The following is a 26,955-nucleotide window of genomic DNA, read 5'->3' as shown; positions in this document are numbered from 1 at the left end:
ATGCAGACTTTGAAAAGCATGTGGATTTGAAATGAGTTTGCGAATTTCAAAACCAGTTCATGGCTTTGAAAAATACTTGGATTTGATCAAATTACACAAAGTTGGCAAAATACGGGGATTTGGAAAAAGTATGTAAATGTTAAAAGATCACAGATTTGAAAAAAGTACACGATTCCACCTTCCAAAAATATTGCATGCGGATCATTTAGGACCTGTCATAATGTCTCGCTTTATTCTGTTGATATTTAATTCGACTGTTTCCAAAAATAAAGGTTGCGCTCTAATTTGATTGCTTACCCAAAAAAAAGGCTCATGCACTGCCATAATTTGGCCGACGAATTAAAGCTGGACGAAATCAAAGCATCCAGCACGCATTTTACATACCTATACGTGGTCCACTCTCCCCGATTCTTTTTCTACTCCCCGCCGATTTCACCTCTCCTTAGTTCGTCCTCTCCGCAAGCATCAGATCATCATTGGTCCATCGTTCATCTTCACACGAGCATACCAGGTGATCATCTCTCCCTTCGTATAGCTTGGCCATGGTAGCCAGTGTGACCTCCATGGTCGCCGATTGCGGTCGTTTTTCTCCATCGCAATTTACATTTTTCTTTTCCAATTGTAGGTATATCCATGCCCAGGTTACAAAGGTGTGCTACTGCTAGAAGAAAGAAAATTGTTGGTGTTGGTCGTGGCAAGATGGCTGCCACTACAGCTCATGATGATGACTTTATGGAGCCACCGGTTAGGTCAACATCACTTCCCGTTAAATACGTAGCGCCGGTTTCTAGATGCACACCCATTTCTATTTCGTCCATCGTGAAAGATTTTAACGATGAGAAGAAACGCTTAGTCATTGAAATGAAGTTTGACGGCATTTTGAAACTACCGGAAATCACAAACTCTCGGGAATTTAGTCACAACCTTCTATCTAGGGTATCCACTGAAGAAATAGCAATTAGAATGGGTGATGGAACTCTTCTGCACTTCACTGATGGTGATGTTCACAAAGTTCTGGGTATCCCATTCTCGGGAAAGGAGTTGCGAATTCCTTCCACGGAAGAAGTCAGTCACATAAAAAATGTAATATGCATCCGACTGAATGTCCCGGAGTTTAAAAAAATCACGAGAAGTGTACTCACTGATATTCTAAGCAAGAAACATGAAGCACCAATGTCGGATGAGGAAATTGCTGCCTTCAAGACTGCCTTCATTCTTCTTTTGATGACAAAATTTCTCGCGCCACAAACTTTGTTGGACAATATATGTCCTAAATATTTTATGGCGCTCAAGAATTTAGATGACATCCCTAACTGGAACTGGGCGAGGTATGTCGTCAATGACATTATAGCAGCAGCACGGGCATTGGCCAACAAGCTCAGTGATGACACAAAAGCCACGTATATAAACGGATGTGTCATATTTCTGCAGGTATTTACATTACCTAACAAAATTAAGTTTGCATAAACAGCTTGCATATAGTTTGAATTAATAATTACATTCTACATTCAGATATTCTACTTGGACAACTTGGAATTGGGTCCGCTGAGTCTCAAGCATGATTGCTTCCCACGAATTATGGCGTATGATAAACACGCAATAAAAGTAAGAATGAGTATGGACCTCAAAGAGAAGAATCAGTACAAGCCAACCCAGTTTGGGATGATGAAGGTAGAAAACAGTCTGATTGTTACATTATAGTCTGTCTATCATATTGAATTAGGACCTATTTAGTCATTTTTATTTTCATTTTTATGTCCTTACATGCATTATTTTCTTGCAGCTACGTCCAAGAAGTGATGTCTGTTACAACAGACCTAATGTGGGTATGATGTCGGCTTTTTGAGTTGAAAGTGCTTCTGTCCCATCAGATAACAATCCTGATAATAGCAAGGTATTTTCATAATTGTCTAGTTATACTCGTTTAGCATAGTGTCTGCAATTCAATACGTTGTGAATATATGTTTACAGATAGTTCAGCAAGCATTCCTGCAAGGGGACAATTTGTCAGATGGAAATATGGATTCCTGCGCCAATGTATTTCGTCAACCTTCTCATGTTCAGCTGCAGCATCCGTCAGGTATTTTTCGAAACTTTCATGGATGACGAATAGCAATTTTAGTAAGTAATGGTTACTGATTTCATTTCAGCTCAAGCTCATATGCAATTTACGCCCAACATACCCGCAGCAAATAATTTGCATGCCAGAACATCTACATCAATGAGTACACCAGGTTACAATGGATCACTCGATTTAAATCGGTCGGTTAAGGGTGAGGAAGAGACGAGCCTAAACCTCAACAAAACATACCCACGTCCTTCATTGTGCGATATAGAGCCACCCTCTTTTGATCTCGGCATTGACCTGACACCAGCACAAGAACCAAAGAAAGGTATTAGTTACATACATTTTCATTCCTTTCTCATCTACATTTCTTAATTACTTTTCCTACATTTTTTCTCAGATTCTACGGACTTCCGTCGTTCCATCTCACCACGTTCTATGTCACGTGAGATAGCAGCATCTAGCTGCATTATTCTACAAGACATGTACGTTGAGAACAGCCAAGGGGAACTAAAGCATGTGTGTGGCATAAAACGAGAGTACCCTGAACCCAAACACTTGGACTTCAGTCTTTCTACCCATGACAAACCTCATCGTCAGCGCTTCAAGTCTTCTATTAACTCTCCATTTGGCAACGTGGCCGCTGTACATTCCTGTCCAGAAGACGTGATGAATGTATTAGTTAACTGGATTAAGAACTATCAGATTGAAGATGTATCCAGGTATTTAAACTTTTCATAAATTTTTTGGTAGTATAGTAACCTATGAAGTTCACAATGTTTATTAATTATCCCCTACATATAGCTCTACTTGGGTAGCTCATGTCAAGCCAACTGCGATCAAACTAACGGGGACAGACATCCATAATTTCATTGAAGGCAATGACAGAGTTGAATATCCAACTATGAGTCTTTACACTAGAAGGCTCATTCAACTGGATTTCGAAATGTACGGGGAAACTGACGCTTATGGAAAGCGCCACTTTATTGAGCCTGATTTTGGGGTTAGTTATCTCGTTATCGTGCTCCGTAAAATTTGGATTTATTACCCAAACTTTTATTTACGGAAGACGTTTGCAGGTTCATGCAATTGCTGGTGGAGATTGTTGGAACGCGGAATTATTTCGACAACAGTTCACTGGTCCGCACCTCAAGTACAACGTCTCCAAGTGTGAAACTGTAAGTGTTGTTCAGATACAAGTACATTTTTTCGCTAATCTAGATTAATGTGCTTTGTCTAACGGCCGGGTATATGGTCAATGCAGATTCATGTTTCCCTATGCGACATTAAACACTGGTCTTGTTATACATTCAACTTGCGTCACAGAGTTATTTACATCCTTGACTCTAGTGAGACTAAAATTAGCGCAGATATTAAGCAATATAGTAGACATACTTGGATTGTACCTATGTTGGCTTCTGCCATGCAACAATGCTTGACCCTCTTCTTCAGTGACTGGAAAGAAGATGTAACTACATGGGCTTATAACGAACCTGTTGTGCCAAGACACCGATTTGAGTAAGAAATTCTTCTGGATAACCTTACATCTCATGATAGTTCAAGATTTAACTGTTTATTTATATACCAGTTACATCCAATTATGCAGGGTTGAGAGTGGTGTTTATACTTTGGAGTTCATGAAGAATTGGAATGGGATAGAAGTCGCCAAAGAGCTCAATCCAGTAAGCCATCCATAATTTTTCTTACAATAATTTCCATTGAAAAACTATCATCCTCGTGTTGCATTACTTACTTCCTATCCTCAACACAGACTTGCATGGACAATGTTAGGGCCAACATTCTAATGGACATTCTTACCATCAGAGATAATGTAGCGGCACTTCCAGATTTCGTCAAACAACTTGTGAGGCAATACGAGGATGGAGTCGTCGTGAAGAAATGAAGACGGTCTTATTACCTTTATTTCATATTTTACATAAGTATATCGAACTAGCTGTCATTTTGGGACAAAGTAGTGAACATTATATGTAATAAGTACAATTATTTGCTTCATTTTATGCCAGAACAACTGCCGAATTATTGGTCAATCCGTTCATACGTTTCCTTGGGTATCATGTTGTCAGTCCAGATTCCCACGGACATATCTTGTTGTCACACTTTTTAGCGCCGACATGTATAATTCTTAAACGAAGCCTCATACAAATTAGACTACAATTATTTCCTCCATTTCGGATTTACAATTCAACTCGTTTGGGTCTCCCATACTCCAATAAAAACAAAATCTGAATATTACCTTCAGTTTCATACATACACTAATCTTTCTCCTCTAGTACTTGGCCATCATAGCATATCATACCTCAGATATATACTTAATATTCGATGACATCAACTTAAAATTTTACGTACCGACAAGTCATTAAATTCGGCGGATGGTGTGCTGCGGTTTAGGGAAATGCCAACTGCGCGTCGACACGGGTCAGCTAAATGGCGCCACAGATATCATGGCGGGCTCAGAGGGTAGCAACTGCTCTGCTGTGGGTTTGACGCATCCATGCAAACCGGACCGCCATACTCACTACTATTTTACGTTATTATTCTCAACTAACCCTACCAGCGCCATGCTCACTACATTTCTCGTCGTTGCAAATAACCAATATCCACACCTTCTATAGTGCTAGTACCCAGTTCAATTCTTAATAAAAAATGTAAGTCAGACGATCATAGCACACATCAATTTTTAATACGGAATCAGCGAGGATTCTTTAACTAGGTGTCTTGCAATTAAGAAGCAATCTAAAATCTTTCGTAAATATGGAAGCTGAGCAAGTGCTTGTGCACTGCCTTGTACGCTGAACCACTACTAGTGAATGCAACAAATCACTAATTCCTAGTAATTTGGCAATGAATCACACCAATAACTATGAGTTAATAACCCGAATCAGTTACTGATCATGGCTGGTGGAGTCTCCTATCTCACGTATGGGTATTTAAAAGGAGAATCCCTCCTTCCCAGACACACCATTTCACAACGAAACACCATAGATTGAAGCGCAACCTAATGGCCACTCCTTCTGAAGGAGATGTCGCTGGTGTCACGGATGGATGTTTTTCACTGGATTGTTCTAATCAAGGCAGGACTACCAGTGGCAGGTGATTTCTGATACTACTATACCCGTCTTCCCTATGTAATGCACACATTAGTCATTTTTGTTCTAGATATTGTACTGAGTATTGACTCATTCTATATTCTACAATTAGTGATGACTCCAGAACTGTGCTGGTTACTATTCCACCAGAATATTGTGATGCAACGATTATGGATCCTTTTTTAGGCCAGGTATTCCATGAAGACACGGATGCCTTCCAGTTTTATAACATGTACGCGTTGAGAAAAGGGTTTGGTATAAGAATTCGTAAACAAGTCCAAAATGTTGCTGGTGACACTACTTACATCGAATTTGTATGCTCATGCGAGGTATGTACTACTTATCGTTTATTACTGAAACTAAATTAATTCATGATTGTGGGATCATTCAATTTTCCTATTGTCTTGTCTTTCCTTTCCCAGGGCAAGCCATCTAAGGGGGTTCAAAAATCTGTGAAGAGAGGTTGCGGTGCCATGATGCACATACACAGACATGAAGAACATAAGTGGATCATCACACAACTCCGGCAAGAACACAATCACCCCCTTACAACCAGTACAGGTATGACCCGCAACTGGAAATCACATAACAAAATCGGTGAGGGCACCAGACGCATTATGAAAGATATGATGGAAAACAATAGCACCACAACTCAAATGTATGGATATTTAGCCGGGATTGCTGGAGGAGCATCGATGCTGCCTTACACTAGGACGTATTTTCAAAGTGTTAAACAATCAATCCGAATTGAAGAAAATACAGATGACATCAAGAAGACATTACGGCTATTTGTAGAAATGCAAAAATCAAGCAAAGATTTCTTTTATGCTGTCGATGTTGGAAAGGATGGCAAGATAAAAAATGTTTTCTGGTCGCATGCTTGGTCTAGGCTTAGTTACAAGCACTTTGGTGACGTGGTTACATTTGATACTACCTACCAAACAAATATATATGGTATGCCATTTGCTCCTTTTGTGGGTGTAAACAATCACTTCCAGACTATCATCTTTGGCTGCGCACTGGTTATAGAAGAATCAGAGGATGCCTTCAAGTGGTTGTTTAGTACTTTTCTCAAAGCTGTCGAAGATAAGCATCCAGTTGGAATTCTCACAGGTTTACTCTCCACATACCCTTAAAGCACTTTCCTGTTTTCTTTTCTTCAAACATTCTAATTATTTTCTACAAATAATACAGACCAGAACAGGGCCATGGAACTTGCCATCAAAGCTGTATTCCCTAACACAATCCATAGGTGGTGTAAATGGCACATTTTTTACAAAGCCAAAGAACATATAGGTCCTACTCTTTACAGCAAGACATCTGATTTCAAAGACAAGTTCCATAGAGTTCTTAATCATACAAGGACCATAGGTGAGTTTGAAGGTGCTTGGAACTCACTTATTGCTGAGTATGATCTCCATAGCAACACCTGGCTACAAGATGTGTGGGATAAACGTGATCGCTGGGCGCCACCATACTTCAAAGATTATTTCTTCGCAAAGATGACGACAACGCAACGCAGTGAGTGCATGAATCATGTGCTCAAAGCCTACGTTTCACCATCATCAACCATGCATAACTTTGTTAAACAATACGATAAATTTATTGCGGATAGGATTGCGGCTGAGGACAAACTTGAGTTCGACACTTCGAAGGTACATTTATAATACAATACAAATATACCTTTTCCATTTTCTAAACGTGATTCATTACCCATACCTCACTAATTTGCCACTTCTCATATTCACAGGATGCAAGGCAACCGAGATGTGGTTCGCCAATAGAGAGGAAAGCTGCTAAAGTTTACACGGACACCATGTTTGCGAAGTTCAGCGACCAGGTATACATGAGTGCATCTTACTTTGTCCAAGAAATCAGAGATGATGGCACATACATCACTGTTCACATGGATTGTGATACGAGGGAAAACTGGAGTAAGTTGGAGTTTCCAGTTCATGTAAATGAAGATGAAGAGGAATACAGATGTATTTGTAGATTGTTTGAACACATGGGCATATTATGCTCACACATAATCAGGGTATGAACAATGTAACCTTTCAGTACTAGTCTTCTTTTCCCAAGGAAATTAGAGTCAAATTATATTCTTTATTTTTGTTCAGGTTATGGTGCATATTGGGTGCTGGACTCTTCCAGACAAATACATCAAGAAAAGATGGACGAGCAATGCCCGAGAAGGAAATAAAAGCAGATTCGACGTGGATGCTGCTACTTCGAGGACTCACCGGCGTACCCTGTTATTCGAAGCTTGCATGGACCTATCGTCCAAAGGTGATGCATCAGTTGATGCGCACCATGTTGCAATGAGGAAAATTACTGAAGCTTTACAGGAGATCCGTTTGCTGCCAACCCAAGAAGATGCTATGGCTATACCTCAAGTCCACACAACGTCTACACATTTATCTGCAGAATCAGATGATGAGTGCGCCAATGAAATGGAAGACGAGGACATCTTGGAAGCTCAAATGCATGACGATGTGCTTCCACCTAACCGACGCAAGAAGCGAGGACGTCCGAGGACAGCAAGGTTCAAATCTGTTGCGGAAGGTGGTGTAGGTAAACAACGGAAATGTTCATTCTGCCATGAGAAAGGACACTACAGAACTGGTTGTCCTCAAAACCCAGAGAATTTGACAAGGCCAAAGATTAATAAAGTCTGCAAGAAGTGCCAACTTCCTGGCCATAACACTTCCACATGTGGCGATCCTCGTTTACATACCTGATACGTTTCAGTACAAGTGTATTAGTTTTCTTCCAAAATTTCCTTCATCTTATTGAAGCATGTACTGTTCGTCTTTAATAATAACAGTGCCAAGATATTTATGATTTCACATTGATTTTGTTTTTTGCATAACACTAAGCAATGGTCGTGTTAATCTAGTGTCGTCCTCTCTGCCAACTGTTTAATGTGTGTGTTCTGACTGAGTATCATCCTGCTATCTGTTGTTATCTCCATTGCCATACCTTGCTCATGTTTGTAGATACCCAATGTTTCTCGATATCTTAAAAGGTAAATATGTGATTAAAGCTTCTAGACGATAAGGCAACGGAAAAGATATTTGATAAACTTCAACAAAGCAAAATCTGCTTACAAAGTATTACGTCATACCCAACTATTTTTGATAGTATTACTTCTGAATTATTTCTAATTATATGTACATATACCTACATGACCCAGACTAGAAAAATGGCTAACATTCAACAATTAATGATTTTTGCAAATATTAGTAGTGATCCTTTATATTTTACCTATCAACTACCATACATGCCATTGCGTGCGGGAATTATTTCGGTTTCATTATTTCAAAAAAATTACATTAATTAGAGGCCCATCTTTGGAAGGTATTTCATTGCCTAGTTATACCATTTCCATAATACACACGCCCTGCAAAAAATTTGGAAGGTATCCGACGGGAAATCAGCTCGGTTTAATTTCGCCAAAAACGATTGACCATTGATGACAGCCCTATTTTTTGGAAGGCAATACCCTTTCCATGTTATACCCTTTCCAAAACCATGTATCATTTCGGTATGTTTTTTCAAAAAAGATGGACCATTAATGCACATTCCACGCCATTCAACTTTCATAGCAAGGTATTCAATTCGCATGCATCAATTATTTTTGGAAAGTTCGCACAGACATATGGAAACTAATTTTCTTACCAATGGATATAAAATGCATAAAATATACACCTATTTCTTAACGGGTCATACCCAATATCAGATCTAATGGCATCTAGGCAAGGTGCCTGGGCACCTAGGTGTCCCAAACTGCCGTCCTATATATATATATATGTATATATATATATATATATATATATATATGTATATATATATATATATATATATATATATATATATATATATACTCACAACCACCATTATTCACGACAATTGGGTGTGTTTCATTCGTGCCTACGTGTTGTATACAATTAGGTATATATACTATTTCTCCTACATGTTGTTTTCGTGCCTTCGGAGCACGATGACAATTGGGAGTGGTTCATGGGGCGGTAGCGGCTAATAGTATTCTTCTTTGGATCTATGACCTGGTCGAGCAAAAATCCCGATATTTCATCTTGAAGTGCTCGTATGCGCTCTGTTGGTAGGAGTTGGTCCCGCACGTCTTTGAACTATTAAGAAGGAGATCAATATGCATGTGTATTATCAGTTGTGTGACTAGATATCGATAATCATGTAAAATTTGTGAATAGTGTTCTGGCAAACGTACCCATTGCTGTCTAGCAGATTTGCTACTTTCAGACGTCATGATTCAAATGTTATCGCAAACGTAGTATGCACACACATCAGTCTCCGGCTCCTGCTTCAGGGCCTTTATGAGAATAGAATTTAACCTGATAATAATTAGTCAAGCATGATAATTAATTAATGGCATTAAAACAAGAAATAAAGGGATGGTAGCTAGCTAGTACTACTTAATTACTCCCTCCGGTCCTTTTTACTCTGCACATTGGATTTGCCGAAAGTCAAACTTTGCTAAGTTTGACCAAATTTATATTAAAAATTATTAGCATCTATAATATCTAATAAATATAATATGAAAATATATTCCAAGATGAATCTAATGATATTGGTGTTGTTATGTGAATGTCTATAATTTTTTATATAAACTTGGTCAAAGTTGAATGAGATTGACTTCAGACAAACCTAATATGCAGAGTAAAAAGGACCGGAGGGAGTATTACTTACCTTTGGTCAATACCAGAACAGTTTTTGTCGCCATTTGCCTAGAGTCACCTTGATGAACTTTGCCCAACCCCTGCCCGCCGACAAAGAAAATTAATAAAGAGGTTATTAAATAGTTGATACAAGGAAATGACGAACTAAATAGGCCAAAATATAGTTAATAATGATTGAAATTACCTGTCAACTATTCCATTCACGATGGTGAAGTCACTATCTTTTTTAAGTAGTGAGTCCAGTACTTCAACTTTTACTTCTTCAACTCTAATGTCTAACAAGATCCAATGGTAACTGCATGCGCACACGTTTGCATGTCTTAATTAAGCGGGCATGTGCATAACACTAATCAACTACCCTAAACCCTATACACTTAATTATTAACATCTAGCTAGCTAGTAAGTAAAAACAGAATTTGTAGTACAAGACAGTGTGACTCATAGGAAGTTGTAAGGGAAGTAGTATATCTTCATTGGTATTGAGGCGCTTCAAGAACTCTAGAATTTTATTCTCTACATCTTGTTTATACCATTCCAATTTCTATGTGTGTTCATTAATGGTATTTGGGTCAATGAACCCAATGCCATAGCGTTTAACTTTTTTCATTTCATATATCTTCATCCTGCATAATACCACAAAAAAGAATATAGTGAGGATAATTACAGGTAATGATCGATCAATGAGCACTAAAGCTAGCTTGAGACTTACTTTACAAAAAGAAATCACTTACAGACAATAGCAACTGACTACAGATTTGTCGAGTGCATCTTGATTGAATAACTGAAATAGTTCTGAATAATCAACGGATAGAGCTAGCTTATGGAAGTAATGATCTTCCTTGACATTCACCATGTGGGACTCTTGATTGGAACTCTTGGTAATTTTCATGTACCAATCATGCAATTCATACATTCTCGTTCGGAGATTCTTGACCTCCTCGGACTCGACCAAATGTTGGCCACGGACATATTTCCGTTTTATTTCCTCCTCTCTAAGCAGAGACATGGGCTCGATCTCGAGGAGTTGTCCAACAGTGATACCGAGCATTTTAGCCTGGCTTATATGCTCCTCGGTTATTACCAATGATAGATCCACTGAAGACACACCTCCACACACCCACCGACGATACTAGACGCACCATCTGAACGGGGACTAGGCGGGAACAACTTCAGTCCTTCTTCAGAAAGCTATTGCCGTCTTGTGTTCCTGAGCAGGACACAAACCCTAACAAAATTTGAAGAAACATCTAACGACGGAACCCTCCCGACGGCAAGGGCTGGGATTCACTGCACCATCATGGCCCTAAGGCCACCGGAGACGAGGCGGACCGGCGACGAAGCTGGCGGGAGACGGAGGAAACCACCCCTTTTACTATAGTTATTAAGTGCGAGGAAATTTGAGGAGTCAATGGCCTTCCGTGGACAGAAAAATCATGTCATGCTCACATTGATTGCCGCTTTATCTCTGAATCACAATTCATTGCAGATTCATATACACTGCCCCTCTTCAAACTCTCAAAACCTTTCTGTGGTTACGCTCAAGCGTCTCCCGTGTGAAGCCTATCCACGTGCCTTGTCTAATAGTTAAGGCACATTGTTCTCGTATACATGCATGCACCTGCATCCACTAGCTACTAGTTTGAAGCGACAGGTAGGCCGTATAGGTATGTGCACAACTTGTCATGAGCGTGTTTGTTTTTATTAATTGTTCTATAGCTGTTGCATTATTATTGATGCAAACTAGTGACTTTGCCTGGCATGGTACGTTTGCTTCGCATTTATTTTGAGCAATCATGTCCTTTGCAATTTTTTTTTACTGTTTGCGATGCATTGACAGATTATTTAGTATATAATGCCACCAAGTTGCAGTTTGTCCTAGCCAATCCAATCATGATAGGTTCATCTGTTCCAAGACTAGTCAATGGGAAATATTCTCTCTGGTGAGAGCACGTGGTACGATCCAGTTCAAGTCTCTTGACCAGAAATATAACTGTACAAATTCAGTTGGTGTTACTTTAATTTCTATGTGGTAAATATTTGAATTGTGTTTTTGTAATTAGTGGTCGAAGATAGAAAAAAAATTTGACCATACATGACCAGGGATGAATGCAGCCTTGGCTTTGGAATGCAATCTCCTGGACGATGTCACCACTGTTTTGGTTTTTCTTCTTTGGCAAGTAGCAATGTGCATATGGTTAACTATCTGAAATAGAGACCGGCACGAGACCCGTGACTGTGAAAGCGATATTGTCGAGTGAACTGTTGGTTTCATTCGATCTGGATTTTTTAATATGGAGATTGAGTCGCACAATACCAAACACGGATCACCATTGGTAGTAGTTATCTGATCTAAGATAATTAGAGGAGAAGAAGAGTAGCAGGCACTAGTTGGACAAGTGGCACATAGAGATTGAGTTTATTGGTTGGCAGGATACGACCACTAGCAGTAGCCGTAGCAAGGTTCTTCATCCATAGGTAAGTCAGAGTTGGACAAGTTGTTAGATGTTTAATTTGACGTGACAAATTTTTCCATACTTACAAATTTGGACAAGTTGTTAGGCAATAATGCAGCCACCTGCCTACTTACATTGTTTGAGTCTTGGAAAAACTGTTATTTTCCACATGAGGATTGCTGTCTGAGGTGGTGGAGGCCTTTTGTCCTAGAAAAAAGAAGTAAAGTGGCGAATGGAGTGACTCATGGAGGTGAGGTCATGTGATGGACGTCGAGCAAATTGAGCAATCCGGGAGTACATACGAGGAGGGAGGTGATCTCGCTCCCGTGAGACTCAAGTGTGTCGCACCGGTCAACCTAGGGCGTCCACCACCAGCTCCGGCTCTATGATACGTCTATTGTGCATCATGTTTTCCTACTATTATTTATAGTGTTTTTAATCAATATAACACTCTGTAGAGCAATTCTAATGCCTTTTCTCTACTATTATCCAAGGTTTACACAAAGAGGAAGATTGCCGTCAGCTGGAATTCTGGACCTCAAAAAGCTATGTCAGAGATACCTATTATGCACATCTACAAATGAGCTATAATTTTACGGAGTTTTATTTTGACATAAATAAAAAATATTGGAGCAAAGAAGTACCGGAGGGGGCCACCCAGGTGCCCACAAGGCACTAGAGCATGTCTCCCCCCCCCCCCGCCCACCCCATCCCCAGTGCGCCCTAGTGGGTGGTGGGGCGCTTGGTAGCACCCGGTGCCCACCAGGCACCAGGGCGCGACTGCATCCCATTTTCCCTAAAAATAATAAGGGGAGGACTTTCGAGATGGAGCACCACCATCTCGAGACGGAACTTGGAGACGAACACTTTTGCTCTCCGGCGGAGCAATTACGTCGGGGAAACTTCCCTCCGTGAGGAGGAAATCGAAGCCATCGTCATCACCAATAACCCTCTCATTTTGTGAGGATCAATCTTCATCAACACCTTCACCAGCACCATCTCATCTCACTACCCTAGTTCATCTCTTGTGTTCAGTCTTTGTACCTATGGGTGACTAGTAGTGTTGATTACATCTTATAGTTGATGCTAGTTAGTTTATTTTGGTGGAAGATTATATGTTGAGATCAAAGGAATTTTTTATACGAATATCCATGCAAGATCAAAGGAATATAACATCAATTGAGACATAACGCTGAGACATAGCAAAACTGTTGGTACAAACCGCGACAGTTTACCTAAAGTCGTAGACCCCCCCCCCCCCCCAAGAAAAAACAACACTTGAGACGAAATAAGAAAATAAAACTAAACGCAACCGCACTACTAGCTCTTTGTCGGCCTAACTCCTACCTGAAATAAATATGATATCTTATTTAGCAGACACACTCATTATTCTCTAAGAATATTTTTCCTGTCCCGAGTATGGATCTTGATACTGCTCACTGTGGTCACGCTCTCATCCTACTAGGCATGAATAGAGCTGCAGCCTACAACTTCATCATTGACAAGTTTAAGGCTATACTCAAGTGCAGGTAGACTCACTCTCATTAAATATGTCTTTGCTTCTCTTCCTATTACTACATGTCCAACATTCTCTTGAGTAAAACCACCATTTGTAAGCTTACTTCCATCGTTTGAAAATTATGATGAACTGGTATTGATAAAGATAATGCTTATAATCCTATTTGTTTCAAAGCATGGTATGATAACTGTAAATAAATGCATAAAGGTGGGTTGAGCATCACAGATTTGGCTCACATGAACAAATATATGATGGCTATGATAGAGTGGAAAATTATCAAGAATCCTAATTCATTAATAATAAAAAATCTTAATGATAAATATTTTCGTAACTCCTGTATTTAGAGACCGGACTATTATGCTCCGAAATCCACCTTTTGGGCTTCTGTTATTAATATTCTTCATTTCATGTTGAAGGCTAGTAAACTTCAAATTTAATGGGAACTCTTGCATTTGTACAAGTCCTTGGTGAAAGGATTGGGAAAACGTTCATGATCATCTCCAAACTAATTTGGAGGGGCCCAATATTAATAGTCACCTTTGAAAGCCCCATGACAAAGTTTGGGATGAAGAGAAAATTAGTGCCTGCTTTGATGATTCCATTAAGAATAATATATTGAATAATCATGTTATCAATGCCAATCTTGAATATACCATGTGTAGCGCTCACACTCCAAATGCAGATTGTACAACAAAAAATGCAGACAAAACTCTTGTGCAGGAAATTCAAGATTGCTATTTGAGAAGAGAAGCTATTTTTTGGATCAAGGAGTTGCTATCCTGAACCAGGTTTGGAATAGCAAAACCATGATCCCTAGGGTCAATTTTTTTTTTGCTTGGAAGCTAATTACACGGGTTGTAACTACATGATTAAGAGCTTCCAGGTACTCCAAACATATCAAGAAATATTGTCGTAGGTATGGTCAAGTAGAATCAGATTTGCACATTTTCTTCGAATGTACTTTTTCTAGACCAATTTGGTTCACCGTTTGTTCCAAATTTGATATGATAAATTCTAATCTATATCTTGCCGGTGTCATTCAAAAGATCTTGACCACATATCACTTAGAACTAAAGGTAGACACTATTTCCACAATTCTATCGAATATACGGAAATCATATATCTTCTCTTCAATAAAAAAATAGGGTACTACAGAGGTTATACATGCCACAAAAGCAACGCTTAATGAAGGTTCAGTGGGGAGAAAGAGGAAGGATATAAACCCCCTTCAGATGGGCGAGCTCACCAGAGGGCGATCCCTTGGGAGCAGCAATAATAGAGGCGGCCAATGACGCGCCTGCGCGACCGCCCTTGTCGGCCCATGATGAGAGCACCATGGGTGAGGTACGTTCTCACTACACCGACATGGTGTTGGCCGATGGGGAGGTGCTGCTCGAGTCCAACCACTCCGCTCGTAAAATCCACCACGACAGATGGCGCTACCGCCTCCATGAGGCACAATTAGAAGCCGCCTTGAAGGAAATCTATGAGTCGGCAAATGGAGTTTACAGGCCCGACGGTGACGAGAATGAGGAGGTTGGTAGCTCTGCAACGGCCGCGGCATGGCGCCACAACAACAATGCCGACATGTCCCCCTGGGCCGCCGGCATCCAGGTAGAGTGGAGCATGGGAGGGCACCGACACTCGGGTCCCGGGAAGGCCACCACTCTTCCCCTCCCACAGAAGCTAAGCTTGGCGGGCTCGTTGGCTGTAGAGGTGGAGCTGGGGCATTAGTTTCTCAGGCTCATTGCCGGCCAGACATGGGGAACGGGCGCCGGCGGTCATTTAGAGTAGGTGAGAGTATGGTTTAGTTTAAGAAAAGTCTGAATATAATTAATGTGCTCTAGTTTATATGAAAATCATTCGGTTTGCATGAAATATATCCAAAATGAAAATGCTTTCTTTTGGTTTATATGAAAATCAGCCGGTTTGCATGAATTTTGTCCGGTCCGTTGAGATGAGATTTGAAATGTATGCGGATATCTTTGGATGGCTGGCTCCCGCATCCGTGTCTGCGGGCTGGTCCTCACCAGTCCGCGGAGAAATGAGGTGTCTGTTTTGTGGGTTGGTGTTGGAGATGTCCTTACCCCTAAAAAAAGTTATTTTCCTCTCTTGTCTCAACAAAAGTTCTTTTCTTCTCGATCCGATAAGGTAAGTTGTGTTCGCATTTTTCTTCATGCAATTTAACATTTGCATACACCCGCAGGAAAAAGAAACTTTCTTGAATTTTATATTTTTTAATATTTCATCATGGCTATTATCATTCCAGCTAAACGGAGTAGCTGCAGAACAGTCGTGTGCATATATTTAACTTGACGTACATGTATATAGGGTGCTGAAATGTGTACTGCCTTCACGATTCTACAGAGTTGGCGTATGGATGTGTAGCCAGACAAACGATTCCGATGGTGATTCCCAAGTTGGGTTATGGATGTTTCATGTGTAACCTTGGACATATAAAACTTGTGCACTAATTGTATGTCGAGAAGTCTTGTATGCCCTTCCCATCTCCATTGGTTGAGACAGATCCATGTCTCCTCGTGCTCCTTATAAAATGTAGCCAATTGATAACGCGAATCAAGTCAAGAGCAGCCAGCCTATCACAGACAATATACATTACCATCACGCGTAAAACATGTATCAATAAGTATGTAATAATAGGTATATAGGTATGCCACATGCAGTCAGTCCTTCCTACTCCCTCCGTTCCTAAATATAAGTCTTTTTAGACATTTCAAATGAACAACAACATACGGATGTATGTAGACATATTTTAGAGTGTAGATTCACTCATTTTGCTCCGTATGTAGTCACTTGTTAGAATCTCTAGAAAGACTTATATTTTGGAATGGGGGGGAGTAGATGCTAATAATGGAGCCAATAATACGGGCTGACAGCTGACTTACATAAGATAAGCCAGTCAATACAGCTTCTAGCTAGTAGATGCTGACTCATATTGCGTTATTTTTTCTGCAACAAAAGCAAGTTGCTATTTTTTGTTCGACAAGCTGTACTAGATTCTTTTGCCAATCCAAGTTGTTTATTTGAGTTAGACTCTATAGAATAGCACATTTCCACACAAGAAAAACTGCAGAATACCGTACCAAGTCGTATCCTGTATGGTGTCGTAGTGCATATGCCGATTCAGTTTTTTTTGGCAATTGGTATGCGAGTTTCTCCTATTTGCATTTATTAGAGATGCATATACGTAAGCAAACCTTGATATTTCTTTTCGTAGAGACTTATTATGGCATCACCTGTATCGTGCAATGAATTGCTCACACGTCTAGAGCCAATTCAACTGTCAAACAAACCGAATGAGTTTCGATGGAACTTGCATCTGAATGGCAGATTTGCTGTCAAGTCTTGATATGAGGAGCTTTCCAATAGTGATGTTCCTATTGATGATAAAAACAATTGTAAGCTCAAACTACCTCTTCGAGTGAAGTATTATTCATGCATGCACATGATCACTCTGTAATTGGCCGATCCTTCAGAGGCCAAGGAAAGAGACATTTTTAGGTGGCATCTACCCACCTAGATGATCAACCAATAAGGTTGTGTCCCATCATGGATGGCCATGTAAAACTTGGATTGGAATTCTTAATTTTAATGTAAAACAATGTTCTTCTCGGTTTTTTTTTTTGGATGGGAGCATCGCATTATGCAGAGGCTGAATATTTCCTCACTAGGGTTGTATCACCTTGATATATTGGTTGAATGAAAATGTTATTTGTTGAATACACATAAGCATGCCATCACAGGCATGCTTACATCAGAGTCATGCCTTGTTGTCCACTGGTACGTTCTTTATCACTAAAAGAATAATCCACCTCAATTAGCTGGCTGGCGTTCTCATTCATTTGTCATGTTGTACTGGATCAACCTGCATTTCTTGGAGACACAACATAGGAAAAAAAGTATATTCAGTGCATCGTTCGGAGTACTATTGTTGAACCATATATTCACATCTCATGAAGCTCCACTTCCCCACCCATCCCTTGCTGCGCTCATGGTTTTCACTTTCAGTGAGATTTCGGTGAAATTCACTGAATTTCAGTAATTTCAGCAGACACTGAAATATTACGTTTCGGCCAAAATATTTCAGCAATTTTAGTATAGCACAACAATTCCAATATTTTTCAAAATATTTTTAAATTATTTCAAATTTTTAATTGAATTCAAGTGAATATTTCCACAACGTCAGTCGCTGCAGCTACGCGGTCCTGATGGACTCGTCCAACTTCACCTTCTCGACGACCTATGTGACCTGGCCGGCGTTCATTAACAACTACGGCGGCCAGGCCCCGTTCGTCATGGATTGGGCTATCGGGAACGAGACGTGCGACGTAGCCCGCAAGAAGCCTGGGTCCTACGCGTGTGTCAGTGACAACAGTGAGTGCTTCAACTCGCTCAATGGACCAGGCTACATCTGCAACTGCTCAAAAGGCTTCCATGGTAATCCTTACCTGCAAGATCCGGAGCACGGATGCAAAGGTACGTAAACCTGCTTACCCATCCATCAATTTATTTATCCACATGCATGCATGCATGTTCCATCATCAATTTATTTATCTACTCCCTCGAAATACTTGTACCTGGAGGAAACTAGTACATGTTTAGGCGTTATGGAGACTCTACATGTTTCTGTACAAGTTCCCCTAACTACAAGTACTTCGCTACAGAGGTAGTATACCAAATAAGATTAATTTTATAAGCAAGATTAACTTAGTGGAAGAACCGTAAATTTGGTAAAATATAATTGTCATCTCGCAAAAATATGTGTGCTTGCTTTAAAGTTTTTTTTTTCAACTGCAAACCGTAGAACAATTGTTCTACGCTATTTTCACATTAATAAGTCAACAAGATACACTCTTTACAACAAGAAGAGAAACAGCAAAGAAATAAAGTGAAAGTTGGGCTCAACCAATTCTCCTTTTCTTGGGAACATGTGATTATCTAGTGGTTCTGGTTCTCAAAGTGTTAGAATCATAGATGTGCACTAATCCATCCTTTCAAGGTATTCAAATGCTTTGCTTTGATTCTGTGTTCCAGCGCTAGCTTTAAACTAGATGAAATGGTAGTTGAAAACGTTTTGGAGAAACTGTCATTACCAATTCGTTAACATCCCCAAGTGTTAATTCTTCAGACATTGATGAATGCGAGCTCCCCCAACTGTATCGCTGCACAAATGGCGGGGTCTGCAGAAACAGGCTGGGAGGCTATGACTGTCCGTGCAAATTTAGATGGAAAGGCCACACCAAAGCGGGAACCTGCATAGATCATTTCCCTCTAGCAGCAAAGGTCGCAGCCGGTAAGTACTCTACTGCACCCCATTGTGGGTATTTTTGTTGATAGCTCATGGTGCAACGAACATTAGTACACAGCACGCTGGGTGAGATCTGTTCGAGTAGAATCTATAAACACATGTATGACATACCGACTGCTTGTACATCTCTTCATGGATGCAAGCCATATGATTGCTTCAAAGGATTTCAATCATTCAGTTGTATATACTGCTTAATTTCTATAAATGGCCTGGCTGTAATCTACGACCTACATGATTTCCTTGTCTTTTAAAAGCTCAATTTCCTTGACGTTGTTCTACGGATTCAGATTCGGCAGTCGAGTTTCAGCCCCTTGGCGGTCTTGATTTAGATTCCTTTTTCTTCTTGTAATTCTAGTGGTAATTTGTTTTAAATTCTGAGTAGATGAGCAAAAGAAACTATCAACTTTTTATACGAAATATTTCTGCCAGAATTGTAAATACGATTTTAATGATATAAAGTAAGTTTGTTTTATGTTCACCTAGGTGCAATAGGTGGTATTCTTCTCATGTCGATAATATCGTTCCTTATTATTCTTTACAATGAGAAGAAGAAGATGAAGAAATTCTACAAAAATAATGGCGGCCCTCTATTAGAGGAAGCAACAGGCATTAAAATTTTCAAAAAGGGGGAGCTCAACCCATTTTTGAAGAATAGCAACATAATTGGAAAAGGTGGATTTGGTAAAGTTTACAAGGGCCTTCTTGACAATAAAGAAGTTGCAATAAAGAAGACAATCAATGGTAGCGTGCGAGAGAATGAACAATTTGCAAATGAAGTCATCATCCAATCTCAAGTCATCCACAAGAACATTGTTAGGCTCATTGGTTGTTGCCTCGAAGTTGAAGCCCCCCTGCTGGTCTATGAGTTTATCTCACAAGGTAGCCTCCATGGTATTCTTCACAACCACAATAACAAGGTGGCTCTCAACTTGGAGACACGTTTGAATATCGCTGCGCAGTCAGCTGATGGGCTAGCTTATATGCACTCAAAAGCAAATATTAGAATTCTGCACGGTGATGTCAAGCCAGAAAATATACTCTTGGATGATAACTTTGTACCCAAGATTTCCGACTTCGGCATATCTAGGTTGCTTGCTAGAGACAAGGAACACACAGGATCAGTCATCGGTGACATGAATTATATGGATCCAGTATATCGACGGGAAGGCCTACTCACCGAAAAAAGTGATGTCTACAGCTTTGGATTTGTGATCCTGGAGCTTATCAGTAGTAGGAGGGCCATACATTCCGAGAATAATAGCTTGTTAAAGAGCTTTCTTGAATACGATAAGAAAAAGGAAAAAATGACTGAGCTTTTCGACAAGGAAATTGCAATAACAAAAGATTTGGGGCTTCTTGATACTCTTGCAGGTATGGCCCTAAAATGCCTTAGCCTTGATGTAGACGAAAGACCAACAATGATGGAGATAGCTGAGCAGCTACTCATACTGAGCCGCTCTCGTAAGGTGTAAGATATTTGGTAGGCTGAATGTCTGTATGCTGGTTTGTAACTGTGTTTCAAAGTGCTGTACTTTTAAACAAACTTGTAACAGTGTTATGGTTAGGCATTGTTTTCCTTGAGTGCAGAATTCCAAACCACTTTATACGCAGTAATGAAAATATTTGCCTCAAATCAAGAACAATTCTCATGTTGGAATCCCCTCCTGAGCGCTTCCCCTCCCCTCTTTCCACTAGCCACCACTCTGGCACCGGCGTCCACCTCCGTCTGCATTGCCGGCCACTACACCCTCCCACCACCACCACCTCTCCCCCTCCCCTTGACTCCTCATGGCGTCTTCCTCTTCTGCAGCCGGTGGGCAGATCCGGGAGGGACACGTCACTAGTACAGATCGGGCAATTTAAGCACCCCTTAGAGTTAACCACGACGTGCGTACACAAAAACAGTCACCAGGTAGGATTAGAAGTAGAGACAGAGTAGGTAGCTTCTAGTCTATCTTGAACATATTTATATGCGTGTACCCATACCCCTTGTACAACCGTGAGTTGTGGAAAAGCAATAAAAGTCAAACAGCACGCACGACACGTGTGTTGGCTTTAGTAACGCTAGACCAAATCCTCCCGTAGCAGTGCACTGCAAAGCTAGCAAGCTAGCTAGCACCTGGCTTGATGTACAGTAGTAGCACTAGCACACGCAGGTACACGAACTTGACTTGGGCTAGCAATCGGCTTCTCTCCGCGGAACAAATACGAGGCACCAAATCGATGTATTGCAACAGGCTCGTCTCGAGCCTGGTTCTGTTTTGCTTTGCGTTTTGTTGGTCTGATTACAAGGTTATACGTGAGTATATATACCCAAGCCTCTATTCCAGGCAAGGTTTTCGCGATGAGAATTACCCACTTGGTCGAAAGCGGCCTGGCGGTAACTCATTTGATGGCACGTGTATTTGTTTAGTACCTGGTTGGGTACGAATGCGCTGTGACTTTGGTTTGCCGTTTCAAATTTTTTGAACTGCTATACAACTTATTTAGGTAGATTTAGCATACGTTCAGCGTTTCTTCCTGTGCTTGCGTTCAGTCCATGGCGGCGCCGTCTCGATCGCTCATCTGGTTCTGTATTGGTTCCTGTCACTGTCGTTTCCTGCAATTTGATTCATGGTTAAACTTTTCAGTCTGCCGGGCGGTGGCCTGCTCCCTCTCGAAGACTCCTGCCGCTCGCCGCCCGCCGCTTATCCCGTCTGCTGCCGCTCGCCGCCTGCCCCCCGCCGCTTATCCCATCTCCTGCCGCTCTACTGCCGCCCCAGCGCCTCTATAAGATGGCCCCCGGCCTCGCTTATCCACAAGCGGCCGCGGAGGGGCAGCTCACCCGAGCCGCAACCAGGGGGCGTACCGGCGAGGGGCTGCGTCCACCTTGCCGTCGAGTGCCTCCTCCCCTCCGGCCGCCCCGATTCCCTCTTCATCCTCCAGCTCCAGCCCAACCCCGACACCCCGGATGTCAAGCGGGCCTTCCGTCGCCTAGCCAACCTCCTGGCCCCTCGGCGCGATCCCCATCCCCGGCTGACACCGCCCTTCGCGTCGTTGAAGAGGCCTTCGCCCACCTCTTGGAGAGCACCTCCACCAGCGCCGGTTTCGCTCCTGCTGCTCCCGGCGGCGTTTCCGTCGCAGAGATGTGCTCTGGACGGTCTGCCCCCACTGCTGCCATGTGCATGAGTACGAGCGCATGCTGGTGGGGCGTTTGCTTGGGTGCTCGAACCGCTGGTTCATGTGCGTGTTCGTGGCTACCTAGCGTCCTAGCCCACGCGGCTGCCCTCTCCCTGCTCGCCGGTCGCCGCCGCTCGGGTTGTTCGCGCAGGCTAAGCCACGGATTGTGTACGAAATATTCACAACAAAGCAACGCTAAGCTTGCTCTATCCTTGAATAAATCTTTGCATATTTTATTTGGGTTGCCATCGTATGTTTATCCTTATGTATCCTATTGAAATTGAATAGATCAAACAGAGATCCAGTTACAGCAAAGATGCGAAAATTGAGTAGTCAATATAGCAGGTGCAGTGTGAACTCCTGTTTTCCCGTAGTAACTTCAGGTGGGTTTGGTGCATTCACCAATCAAATTAGTTCATTTTTATCTCTAATGTTGTTTTATGCATCTTTCGGTTGTTGCAGAGAAAAGTCTCTCTACATGGGTTAAGAAATTCAGAACTTTACAGTGAGCAGGTGTGTAAAATTATATCTCGAATCAAATAAAGTTTTCTGTGCACATTGTCATGCCACCATACTTGAACTGTTATATTTTTTCCAAGCAGAATGTGGACCTTATAAGGGCTATACATGCAAGATTCAGGAATTGGAAACGGAAGTAACACGGCAGAAGTTCTCCACTGGGCTCAAGGGGATGAATTGGTTAACTACAGAGAGCTTCAACATGGTGGCAACCTGGGTGACCTACCTTTTGTTGATCCTTGCTGCTTGCTGATATTGTGGTATCTCTAGCCTGATTTTAGTGCGCTAGCGACAATTAGCACTGCTAAACTTGAAACCAAAATGAAGCTATGAGTTACCCCATAAGTTGTGTAGAAAACGATTATTCATCTTCAAATCATGTCATGTTTATTCTTATTGTTCCAAGGAACATCCTGCTGTTGTTTTTACCTCCTGAATTGTCAAGTATTAAATTGTACAAATATAAAAATTCACTGAATTAAGAACTTCCATATCGTTTTCTATTTTACCAGTTTGGAATCCATTGATCCAGTTTGGAATCCATCGCCGCCGCCTGAGGCAGCCGCCAGGCAAGCCCGGGGCGCCAAGGATGGTGGCGGCGGGGCCTCGGTTGCCCTGCATCTGCGTGGGGAACCCCGGATCTGGAGCGGCGGCTCCATTGGCAAGGCACGGCCGGCTAGCAGCTGTGGGGGCGGTGGATCTGGTGTCCCGGCTGCGCGGGCGGCGGGATCCGGTGGTCGTTGGCGGCCGGCGGCGGCTTCTGCGGCGGTCGGTGTGCACGATCTGGCGCCATCCCCTCCTTCCTTGTTCGGCGTGCGGGCAAGCCTGGTCGGGCCTCGCTTCCTCTTGGTCGCCGATTCTGTACAGGAGGCGCTGCTGGTGGCAGGGATCTAGTTCGGGCGAAATCCCTGGCCGGCCATGACCGGCCGTGCCGACGGCGACGCCTGAGGGCGCCGTTCCCCTCCTTGGAGGCGTCGGTATGGACTGATCTCCTCAATTCACCTTCCCCTAGGTCTCCCAGGCGAAAGCCCTAACTTTGTTTGGCAGCGGCGGCGCTCACGGCGCCATTCCCTTCTTGAAGGCGCCGCTTTGGGAACCTTGGGGTTAGGTGGCGCTTGTGGGTGGTGGGCGACGGCGGTGGTGCGGCCCTATCCTAGCATGGATTTACGTCCGTTGCTTGGAGATGGACTCGCGTAGGTGGAGGTCGTCGGCTGGCGTCGTGGTGGCGTCAATGGCGGAGGACCTACCAAGGCTCGCGTAGGTGGAGGTCGTCGTTTGGCGTCGTGCTGGCGTCGATGGCGGAGGACCTGCCAAGGTTGTCACCTCAATTTGCTCTGAAGATGGACCAGTGGAAGATGGCGGCGATGACACATTTGAGTGCGTCGGACCGGTTTGAGCCCCGGACCCGGCAGAAGGCTTTGGTCGGGGCCTCCGGCTTTAGATGTTAGGCTTAGGTGAGAGGTCTGGATATGTGGCCCAGCTTGCACCCCTTCATCATTTGGATAGGAATAGCGGTAGATGTTGCCAAGATGGCGGATTCAGGCATATTGTTGTTCTACTTTGTAAGGTCCTTGAGAATAATCAATAAATTGGCCGCATGCATCTTCCAGATGCAGAGGCCGGAGATCATCCTCCTTTTCCAAAAAAAAGGAAATTTTTCTGTTTAATCATTTTGTTGAGGCTTCCGGAAAAACAGGTTAATCTATCTTTTGTTCACATGCCTTGCTACCTAATTTTACATGAGCTTTCTTCACGGATGTACATATTTTTCTTTACCCTGTAATGTTGACGGGCTCATTTTTCTGGTAGTGAAGAAATGAGAGGAAGTGGAAGGGTAGAAGGTACGCTTCTGCAGAATCCAAGTAAGACTTTGTTCCTTACCTATGCTTGAACAAAGAGCAGCACACAACATGTATGTTAGTGTTTCAATTTCAAATGATGGAATTTTATATCATTAATAGTGGTAACTAATGATAAGTAACTTTTAGTTCTGCTAAAATTATTTTTCTTTTTTGAATTTCCTCAAAATGGAATAGTAATGATTTTAAGCTAAATAATGAGTTCTCTTTGTGTGTCGCTGGGTAATAGAAGGAATAAGAAGCAAGTTTTATATATTATATGGAATACTTCTTTTAAATAGCTATTGAGTTATGCCGTGTAGTTTCTTCTTCGTGTGTATGTTGTTCTTATGCTATTTAAGATGGTGACTATTTAATTTACTGTCATACGGTTAATTCTTCGGAATTCTTGGTCAACTGCTTAGATAGAGACAAATAGTGTACTCTTTATTTTTTTTTGTGCTGAGATCTTCATTTATATGCAGAACCAAACATGTAGGTAGCTTAAAAGTACATTTAAAACGCAAATCACCCTAAGATATCCCAGTGTGTGGTTTAACCTGAACATATCTTAACTTGCAAATAAGCATGATTTTCTTACAACTTGCTTCTCTGATGTCCCCCTTATTTGCCTTCTTAATCAGTATACTTGGAGTCCACATCCAAGATAAAAGCATCTTGCTCTGTTCACTCAGGTTCTCAGAGATGTCTCATCCAGCCGGACGATATTATTGACCATTTAATAGCAGCTGACCAACAGTTTTGGTAATTAGAGAAGAAGACAATTCCACAGAAGCAAAGCCAGTTCATTGGTAGGGAGCTAAATTAGCAGGCATGCTACCTGTACTAAATACATGTTGTGCTTCCTGCCCCTTATGTCATTCTATATATTGAACTCATTGGCATATGATGTAACCTGTTAATATTCTTAATGAAATCACCCGTAATGGGCATTTTTCTTAAAGAAAAGATTACAGTATACCATGACTAAGGCTTCATACAGGATTGTGTCTCCCTTGGTGTTATTTGCAACAGCTGAGTAGCTCCGGAGAGTGTCAACGTATGTGCCCAAACTCAGTAGAACAAGCACTAACGATAGCAGAACTTGAAAATTCCAGGAGATGGCTGCTCTCACCATATAGTTCAAAGGTTCACTATCCAATTATGCTATTTATGTTTAGGGTACTTATTGTATAACTGGTTATAACAGATATATTGTTTTATGATGACATATCTTTAGGAAAGAATATTCAAATAGAGAAATTTTGCTGTGTTAGATTTTTATTATTACCAAGTATACGAGTTTGCTCTATCTGATTGTCTCAAAGTATTACAGTTATACGTGAATATGATAATCAATTGCATGTTTGTGAAGAACAGAGGCCTGTAAGTGTGGCGGTATGGCCTAGAGACATACTTGACTGCTTATTAAGTTGTGGGTTGTTTTTTGACAGATATATTTTCTCACTTCCTTACAACAACTTAGTCTCCAGCTATTGTACAAGTCTGGTGCGCAAGTGTTGTTTCGTTCCATCTTCAGTTTGATTATTGTTTTTTTGGCGAGAAAAGTTCCCATCTATTCATCAACTGTCAAGGCAGTACAATTCTTTTTTTTTAAACAGGATTCCTAGATCAAATTTTCTGGCTGGGACAAGAAAAGGAACATGCTCCAGTCTCCAGAATGTCATAGATTCAATAAGGACTGTAAGCTGATCACATTCTATTTTGAAGGATACTACATCAATTGTTTCAACCTAGAAAATCAAAGCAGGCCCAATTCTCGGTATTCCCATTCACCATCGTAAGCTAACAAACAGCGAGTGGAAGTGCATCGAGGATCGGTTTGAGAAGAAACTGAGTTGCTGGAAAGAAAAACTCATGTCTTATGGAGGCCGGTTGATTCTTATTAACTCGGTGCTCACGAGTTTACCTATGTTCCTCTTATCCTTCTTTGAGGTCCCAGTTGGGGTTAGGAAAAGGCTTGACTTCTATCGATCCCGATTCTTTTGGCAGAGTGATGAACTTAAGAGAAAATACCGACTGGCCAAATGGGATATTATCTGTCGACCAAAGGACCAGGGGGCCTTGGTATTGAAAATCTTGAAGTCAAGAACAGATGCCTGCTTAGTAAGTGGCTGTATAAGTTGTCATTTGAGACAGAGGTAACGTGGGCGCAGATTTTACATAGTAAATATCTGCAGTCCAAGACCCTGTCCCAGGTCACACTGAGACCAACTGATTCGCTGTT

At 41.6% G+C, this 26,955-nt stretch overlaps 2 protein-coding genes and 1 long non-coding RNA gene across 7 annotated transcripts; all 3 read left to right on the top strand.

The window, feature by feature from the left end:
• The first annotated feature begins 3,473 nt into the window (after positions 1-3,473).
• LOC147962968 (uncharacterized) lies at positions 3,474-3,968 on the top strand. Its single transcript, XM_087531275.1, has 3 exons — positions 3,474-3,583; positions 3,672-3,747; positions 3,837-3,968. Exons 1-3 carry the CDS (start codon positions 3,474-3,476, stop codon positions 3,966-3,968), a joined length of 318 nt encoding a protein of 105 aa, XP_087387401.1.
• A 14,123-nt stretch (positions 3,969-18,091) lies between these two features.
• Positions 18,092-20,779, top strand: LOC147962967 (wall-associated receptor kinase 3-like). Its single transcript, XM_087529421.1, has 3 exons — positions 18,092-18,359; positions 19,012-19,176; positions 19,675-20,779. Exons 1-3 carry the CDS (start codon positions 18,092-18,094, stop codon positions 20,661-20,663), a joined length of 1,422 nt encoding a protein of 473 aa, XP_087385547.1. The 3' UTR covers positions 20,664-20,779.
• A 901-nt stretch (positions 20,780-21,680) lies between these two features.
• Positions 21,681-25,643, top strand: LOC147962966 (uncharacterized). 5 transcript variants are annotated; one of them, XR_015609491.1, is made up of 7 exons: positions 21,682-22,518; positions 22,639-22,733; positions 22,813-22,863; positions 22,953-23,086; positions 23,382-23,846; positions 23,951-24,731; positions 25,352-25,643. It is a non-coding gene; the product is annotated as an uncharacterized LOC147962966 (long non-coding RNA). The 5 variants fall into 5 exon arrangements; XR_015609490.1 differs by having other exon boundaries at positions 23,917-24,731; XR_015609489.1 differs by having other exon boundaries at positions 21,681-22,518; positions 22,953-23,074; positions 23,382-24,731.
• Positions 25,644-26,955: the final 1,312 nt, after the last annotated feature.

The sequence above is a fragment of the Triticum urartu genome, chromosome 6A (assembly GCF_056163025.1).
Source record: "Triticum urartu cultivar PI428250 chromosome 6A, HENAU_Tu73, whole genome shotgun sequence".
Lineage (NCBI taxonomy): Eukaryota > Viridiplantae > Streptophyta > Magnoliopsida > Poales > Poaceae > Triticum > Triticum urartu.
This window is presented reverse-complemented; position numbering and strand designations above follow the sequence as displayed.

Bases quoted from the DNA above. Each gene is read 5' to 3' on its own strand.
- LOC147962968 (XM_087531275.1), top strand. From the start codon at position 3,474: ATGTTGGCTTCTGCCATGCAACAATGCTTGACCCTCTTCTTCAGTGAC. The intron at 3,584-3,671 runs GTAAGAAATTCT...CCAATTATGCAG, and splicing joins GTGCCAAGACACCGATTTGA to GGTTGAGAGTGGTGTTTATA. The intron at 3,748-3,836 runs GTAAGCCATCCA...TCCTCAACACAG, and splicing joins TCGCCAAAGAGCTCAATCCA to ACTTGCATGGACAATGTTAG.
- LOC147962967 (XM_087529421.1), top strand. From the start codon at position 18,092: ATGGACTCGTCCAACTTCACCTTCTCGACGACCTATGTGACCTGGCCG. The intron at 18,360-19,011 runs GTACGTAAACCT...TTAATTCTTCAG, and splicing joins TCCGGAGCACGGATGCAAAG to ACATTGATGAATGCGAGCTC. The intron at 19,177-19,674 runs GTAAGTACTCTA...ATGTTCACCTAG, and splicing joins AGCAGCAAAGGTCGCAGCCG to GTGCAATAGGTGGTATTCTT.